Raw genomic sequence first — 8,092 nt, forward strand, 5'->3', positions numbered from 1 at the left:
TATGGCATTATTTTCAAATTATAGGTGATTCTTTTTATTTTGTATGTGTGTACTAAACACGCGTGTATGCGGTATTCCGTGCAATAGTGGCCGCCTCATGAACTGCGCACGTTCATGCTTTCGACATATGGCATGATTTTCAAATTATAGGCGATTCTGTTTATTTTGTACGTGCGGACTAAACACGCGTGTATGCGGTATTCCGGGCAACAGTGGCTGCCGGATGAACTGTGCACGTTTATGCTTTAAACATATGGCATTACTTTCAAATTATAGGTGATTCTTTTTATTTTGTACGTGCGGACTAAACACGCGTGTATGCAGTATTCCGATCAATAGTGGCTGCCTGATGAACTGCGCACGTTTATGCTTTGGACATATGTCTTTTTCTCAAATTATAGATGATTCTTTTTATTTTGTACGTGCGGACTAAACACGCTTGTATGCGGTATTCCGGGCAACAGTGGATGCCTACCTGCATCTCGAGAGAGACTTGACTCCGCGCTTCTACGCATGCGCCTCCGTGGGCAGCGCTGTGGCTCCACCCACCCACCATCGCTCTCTCTCTCCCCCGTCTACACCCGCGCGCGGTTTCGCTTCTCTTCTTGCGACTCTCCAAAAGCGCGCGAACTTCGGGTTCATGTTTCTTCTCCTGCAAAATGGGGAAGACGACTGACTGCCCTTATTGCGATCGCCGTTGCAGCACTACCTTCAACCTCAATCGTCACGTCTTAAACGTTCACGGAGTAAAGTTTAACGACAACGGTAACTTCGCCTGCTGTCACTGCTTCACCAACCATCGACATCTCGAAGACTTGGTGGCACACCATGAAACTACTCACGGCTTCCCTGCAAAATATGAAATGCGGGAGTTTCCGTCGATGGAAAGTAAGTATCAAGAGGCAGAAGCTGGTACTGTAACGATGGATTATTTCCGCTACTGAGGCAATGTCCCCCACTTTAAAAATGACAAGATGATAATAAACATCTGGAGGGCTCCTTGCAATGGACAAAAGTAAAGAAGAAATCTCAGCCATTTTAGTACAACAAAAAAGAAGAAAACTCTGGCATTTTTTTTACAGTCAGTGTCATGGTTACTAGATGACATGCAGCTTGTTGTGCAAAGCTAGCATATCTCAAAGCTTATTTCAGTCAAGACACTGCCTTAAGTAGTTCAAGAACTAGGTTCATACCAGGGATTTCCTTACACCCTCCTTGCATTTTTGCAACACCCCCCCCCCTGAAATTTCACACGTGACCCCACCCAGCTCGGCCACCAATACGTTCTGGTAGAGAGTCCAGCGCTGCAAATTACATCCTGTACTGTCAAACTTGGGCTGTAGGACCACAGTCATACAAATGATCGTACCATGCATTTGTCCAATCTGTGTGCTAGGTATTCATTGAGCTTCGTGAGACAAGGTGCTAGTCTTTTTTCTTTTGTCAGTCATGTGATTATGCATCTTAATGTGGAAATGCCGTTCATAATGAATCTCTATTCTAATTTACTGTGTACTAATGTAATAACATGTACATACAAAACGGGAAAGTTGTGCAGAGATGTCACCATTGTGCCACAATTCTTTCCATGTCTAAGAAAAATTCCTTACGTGGGACCTTCACCAAGCATACCCCCCCTCCCCCTGAAAGCTCGGTACCCCACAACAGAGAATTTCTGGGAAAATCACTGCTTTATACTCCCAGCCCAGCATAACAGTAACACTCAGAAATATTTGAACAGAGTTTAGAGAGTGGAAAGAAGAAATGGAGAAGACTACACACTCCAGATTTTCGGCGTCTACGGGCTCAAGGACAGCTGCTGATGGCATCCAGAAGTGGTACCTTAAGTGCCATCGATCAGGCACATACATTCCAAAGGGTATGACTGACGCAAAGTGAAAGTAGTTGTATAGGCTTACTTGTAAGGTTAGCTTAAAACCATTTATCTTCCTTCTGCAGGAACCGGAGCAAGACAGCTCAAATCACAGGGTAGCGTGAAAAGCGGTGGAACATGTCTTGCACACATGAAAGTCTCAAAGGATGGCCCACTAGTGACGGTCAAATACCAGAGCTCACACCTAGGGCATGATTTTCAACTATGTCACACCACTCTCTCTACGTCCGAAAAAGCTACCATTGCAGGTATCAGCGTGCAATTGATGTCACAGCACTTCTTGATACATGCTTTCTTTTTGAGCTGTCATACACATATATAGAGAAAGCTTTCCACTTGAATATCACACACAAAATATTGGGCAACATTTAGAAAAGCAACAAATTACGAGTTACCTCAGAATCCTTGAAGAGAGCAACCTCATCTTTTTTAAAATTATGAAATAAACTCATCTATGTGCATGCATGCATTCACAGCTAGATGATGGAAATTAGTTGTTCTGAGGCTAGAACACACTGTGGACAACATTTACGTATGGCAGAAGGGCCGAGATTGTGTCTGTGTTTCTGCACTCACCGGGTGCACGGAAATAAAGCAACTATTTACATTAAAGTGTAGCCCTTTGATCTCAAAGTGCGCTCTCCGACATGTCAGCCTGTATGTATGTGTTTGTTGCATTACATGCAGTCCATTGCAGAAGTTTTAGTGTTAGTCACCTAATCAATAGAGCACAATGCCTTGGTGAGTTTGAAAACAGTGCAGGCCCTCAAAGCAGTGCCTTTTTCATAAGTTTGGACTGGTTAACATATTACTTGCATACATTTGCTTGTTGTTAATTTTCTTTGAATGAATTTGATATGTTAATTGGAACCCTAACTGTAAGCAAGTAAACAGTTTTATCAGTATTTCCTACCTTTGTTGCAAATGAAATACAATATGTTACTCAAAAATGCCCCTTTTTTACACCAAAGTAGTGTAGTGTCATGTTGTACACAAGGCTTCCCTTTGTGCATGGCATGCATCATTTGTGAGTTCAGTACAGCCTCTCGTGGTGAACCCACATGGTGAACACAGTTGAGCAGTAGCTTATGTTGTGAAGGTACTGATACTGTGAGGGGTTTTATTTGTTCAACTCATTTCAGTACAAACAAGTTCTGCTGCCAGTTAATTCCGTGACACAGTGTATTGGTAGAAATCGTGGTCAGATATACAATAGCAAGACATGATTACACTTTTAAGCTATCACTTCAATGTCGTAAGGAAAACATAGAACTAGATGCTTTCAGTTTCCATTGCACACATGAAGCATACATGTCTTGTTTCTAGAAAAACTGCAAGAAGGGGTGACCCTGGATGCTGTTCTGGACAGCATACGAAGTAATTTGGATGGAAGCCTACAGAGGATACATCTGGCAACACGACAGGACCTCCACAACATTATGAGAGATTTTAAAATTACGTATAATGAAAAATTACATGAAAATGACTACGTCAGTGTGGCCTTATGGGTTGCAAAAATGAAGGCGGAGCATCACAACCCGGTCCCCTTTTTCAAACAACAAAATGAGCAGGACGACCCAGCAGTCTTAAATCGCACGCAGGGTGAGCTACTAGATGAGAGATACTTTCTTCTTGTCATCATGACGCCACCACAATGTCAGCTCCTCACGGCCCTTGGCACAGACAGGATATGCATTGATGGCACCCATGGCACTACAGGTAATGACATGCTGTTATACCTTCATACAAGTTTTTTGGGCCTTTCACTTTTCCTTTCAGACTTCCTGATGTGCATATGCTTACTCCTGGTTTCATGACACTGGTTACTAACTTTAAACTGAGAGCAAGGGACCTTCAAGCTCAGGGCTAGAGATCTATTCAGAAACATTGGTTAGCAACAGTTTCAGTTCCCATAGTACAAGTCAGTGCTGCCAATTATTCCCACCATAACCTTATTCCCAATTTGTAGATCCGGTTTAGTGGTGAACTGGCATTGGTGAAACCAGGACTAAGGCTTCTTGTCATGGGTTAGACATTTTGCGACAAGGCAGGTGGCATCTTTTAGATGGCAACACACATATATGTTTGTACTGCTGTCTATGTAGGCTCTGACTTTTCAGATTAGGATTTGCAGCAAATTGGGGGTTAAGAGCCTGAGACAAGGAGGGAAGGATGGAAACAACCCGGTTCCTTCCCTCCTTGTCTTGGGTACTTTCTGTCACCATGTACCAGGTTTCCTGCACCCTAGCTCTTCTACTGACAACGGTTAAACATTGAACTCTTCAACTTGACTTCAAGCTAACTTGAACAAAAATGTATGTTAGCTTGTACATGATCTTTTTGCCTGAAGAAATTTATTAATGCACACACACGTCAGTTACAGTGTACTAAAAGCAGCATACAGCATGTGCAGGTTCTTACCATATGCTTGCATCATCCTTCCAGGTTTCGACTTCGAACTTGTAACACTGCTCTGCGTTGATGAGTTCGGCTGTGGTTTCCCCTGCGCTTTCTGTATTACCACCCGTACGGACTACGTGGCGATGAAGATTTTTTTTTGTGCAGTAAGGGAACAGACAGGAAACCTGCATGTCAAAGCATTTATGAGTGATGATGCACCAGCATTTTACAATGCATGGAAAGACACGATGGGAAGTGCAGAGCGACAACTCCTTTGTACTTGGCACATAGACAAAAACTGGAGAGAGAACATCAGGAAGCACTTAAAGGACAAGCAGGCACAGGAATTCACATACAAGGTAAGGTCGCATTATGACAACAAGTAGAACCCGAGACAGGGAAATAAGGAACAGACACAACACGTTCTCAAACACAGCAACCTATTTCATGAACAAGAAAGCCTAGGTTCCCAACAGCCCTCTGATAGGACCTTACCTTGGTCAAGAAGACGTTCAAGACCAAGAACTTGGTTTTAGCGTCATGCGATAAATCTGGGCGGTTCGCGGTGATGAACAGGCAATTCCTTTGCCGCTAAGGCCGACAAAGCTCTAACCAGGTTGTTGAAGCCATTCACAGCAGATTTAAACGCCATAAAACATAGCGTCCACACTTATCAACATTTTCAGCGATTTGGAAAGCCCCTACAAAAGAAATAAGAGATTGTAAATAATCTTCCGTTGCTGTAAAGTGTGCTCTAAAAGACCACAAAGTGGATAGGCCCTTCCGTGTTACTGTTAGTGAGATCGGAACGTGGCAACAGCAAGTGTCCTGTTTTGTGAAATATGCTTTGTCTTCCATTGTCCTTCCTAGCAGTTTGTCTCTGATGAATTGATTCATCTATTAAATGGTTTCCATGGCTTTCAGTGTGAGGTGATTTCCCTTGATATTAAGGATTTATACTTAACTTACGGTATCACTTAATTTACGGTAATTGTACAACGTGTTAAGAATATTAAAGACAATGCTTGAAGACTGCGTCACACCGATTACTGTAAGATGTACCCAATTTACGAATGATCGCCAGTTTAGATGTATTCCAGCCAAAAGTGATTTTTACAAGTATTCTTTGATCTTTCGCACTGTCCAAGAGTGGAATAGCCTTCCAGAAGAAGTTGTACTATCTCCCACTTGCAATAGTTTCGTTAACAATGTCACTAACACTACCTTACTTGGTAATACATGAAATGTATGTTGTACTTGTATTTCAAGATGTATCCAAATTTGTATGCATGAGATGTATGTTGAAGTTGTACCTCTGTATAATGCTGCTGTTCGTAATTTCTCTATATTTTGTACACTCCTACTTGGGCCTCCACGGGTGGCCAGTAGTATTTCTAAATAATAATAATAATAAATATAATCGAAACTCAACTGATTCGGTTCCAGTCTTCCACCCTGTTTGTCCCTCACCAAATTTCTTCATGTTCTCCAACTGTATGTTGACTCCACAAACATAATTTTTAATAATGCTCTTTTTGTACAGGCTGGAGGTGTTTGCATAGGCTCGGCTGTTGCTTCCGTTCTCTCTGAAATTGAAAGAAACGTTGTGTCTTTCTGGCAATTCTAAGCTTGTCGCCCACTTAAAACTGTGCAACAACTGCCAGCCTCTTTTCGACCGCACATCCGTTCTCGAAAAGAGGTTGACCCGTCTTTTTGTGGAGTATAAAGATATTAGCTCCAGGGGGAGTTGTGTTAGTATACTAACACTCTGTTTCCCCCTCAGCACTCATCAGAAGGTTGTTGGGAACCTAGGCTTCCTTGTTCATTAAATAGGTTGCTGTGTTTGAGAACGTGTCGTACCTATCCCTTATTTCCCTGTCTCAGGTTCTACTTGTTTTCTAATACGTACCCCACTTGCCTGCGCCCTAGTCCTTCTTCCTTGCGTTACGAGTTCCAGCAAGCATGTACAAAACACTTCAAGCATACAAATGAGTCCCCTTGTACTTTGTGGGGCTTTCGGGACATCCTTCATGTCGAGCTACAATGTTTAGTCCTGTTTTGTGGAAAATGAGACAGGCAAAGTGAAAGAGGAAGAGAAAGGTGCAAGGAAGAATAATGCATTGAAGCTATGTAGCATGCGATATGAAAACAGGAAATGTAAAGGACATTTAAGTATTGAGCAAATAATTCTGCAAAACATATTTGAATTGAAACTCTTGTGTTTGAAGTTGTGACAGTGATTGCAAAATTGTATGTGCATTTTGGTTATTTTAGAAAGGGTTCCGCATGTTTCTTGGTGAATGTTTATCTTCATGAAGTTGGGCAATTTATGGTGATTTTTCTGGTCTGCACAAGGCTTACCCTGCAGTCATCAGCAATATAAACCTGAATGTGGAAAGATGATGAATAACTAAGGGTGGACTTCACCAGAAGCGACATTCCTATGGTCACAGGTTGGGCAACTACAATGGCACGAGGTTGTGTCGTACATAACGTTTTACAATGTCTTACAATAAGGAGGTTGTGTCTTACGCGTGCCTCATATGAGCCAAAACTGCTGACCTGGGAGCACCCCTTACAATGTACTGAAATGTCGACGCGGGCATCAGCTTGTTTCGTTAAATTTAACGTGTACAGCGATTTATCCCCCTAATAATTCCTTTAAAGTTCTTTTGTATAAGTGCTTATAATCAATACCGAAGGATGAAAAAATTATAGTTTTTTAGTGTTTTTCTGATACAGCTAAAAATGTGGAACCGTACTTATTGCTTTTTGTCCCCTGGATAAATTGCAGGCCTTGAGGACACTAATGGATGAGCCGAACGAAGAGAAATTCAAAGAACTCTTGGAAGCCTTTATTCAAGAGTGCAGGACACAGGAGTGCATGACAGCCTTCCTAAATTACTTCTTGCGATACTATGCTGGCAGAGCAAATGTTTGGGCAGCCTGTTATCGTGCAGGAGCTGGGATCAACACGAACATGAGGCTTGAGGCCCTACACAGGGTATTGAAATACTGTTACCTCCAAGGAAAGCAGAACAAAAGAGTTGACCGCCTGATATCAGCTCTTCTAAGACTGACAAAAAACAAGCTCTTCGATCGGCTAATCAAATTCTCCAAGCACGTACCTGCAGCACAAGCCCGGGAAATTGTAAAGCGGCATGAGGCTGGGTCTACGATCCTACTGGAGCACATCAGCACTGTTGACACACACCAGTGGTCCATCAAATCCCAGACTTGTGAAGGGGTGTCTTACACTGTGACACAGCTGCCAGACAGTCCTTGTACAACAGAACCCTGCAGCTTCAGGTGTCCAAACTGCACTGCCTGCATCCATCATTTCACCTGCACGTGCCCAGATCACATTGTGCGACTGAACTTTTGCAAACATATTCATGCAATTGCAGCTGCACAGAAGAAAAGTAGCAACACTGAAGCAGTTCCACTGCAGCCAAACCGACAGGTATGGTACTTTCTGCATAGTCGTTCCAACTACTTTCAAAAATTTATTATAATTTAGAAATTTGTAATTTAGGGCTAGAAAGGCTCGAGTAGACATACCACAGAAAAACACACAGACAAGAGAGTACGGTACTTTCTGCAGTTACTTTTCTATGATATCATTACGAGCCAACAAAGTCATGGAACAGAACTGGCTAGCACTTGTGTTCCTGTTACACGCTCGCCATTACCTGTGCTACATCAGGGGCTTCTGATTCCATGCTTGCAGTAACAGTTGCATTGTTTTCCTCACTGCAGGCGCACAGCACTGAAGACGTGATGGAGTCATTGGTTACC

The 8,092-nt window shown here is 42.6% G+C and overlaps 1 protein-coding gene across 1 annotated transcript; it reads left to right on the top strand.

Moving 5' to 3' along the window:
- Positions 1-659: 659 nt before the first annotated feature.
- Positions 660-5,921, top strand: LOC135377038 (uncharacterized). The gene is made up of 7 exons (XM_064609389.1): positions 660-888; positions 1,742-1,879; positions 1,960-2,142; positions 3,221-3,613; positions 4,340-4,390; positions 4,460-4,653; positions 5,838-5,921. Exons 1-7 carry the CDS (start codon positions 660-662, stop codon positions 5,919-5,921), a joined length of 1,272 nt encoding a protein of 423 aa, XP_064465459.1.
- The last annotated feature ends 2,171 nt before the right edge of the window (positions 5,922-8,092 follow it).

This window comes from Ornithodoros turicata, unplaced genomic scaffold (genome assembly GCF_037126465.1).
Source record: "Ornithodoros turicata isolate Travis unplaced genomic scaffold, ASM3712646v1 ctg00001457.1, whole genome shotgun sequence".
Lineage (NCBI taxonomy): Eukaryota > Metazoa > Arthropoda > Arachnida > Ixodida > Argasidae > Ornithodoros > Ornithodoros turicata.

Coding starts and splice junctions, on each gene's coding strand:
- LOC135377038 (XM_064609389.1), top strand. CDS start 660: ATGGGGAAGACGACTGACTGCCCTTATTGCGATCGCCGTTGCAGCACT. Junction 2,143..3,220: donor CGAAAAAGCTACCATTGCAG/GTATCAGCGTGC, acceptor TCTTGTTTCTAG/AAAAACTGCAAGAAGGGGTG. Junction 4,391..4,459: donor CGTTGATGAGTTCGGCTGTG/GTTTCCCCTGCG, acceptor TTTTTTGTGCAG/TAAGGGAACAGACAGGAAAC.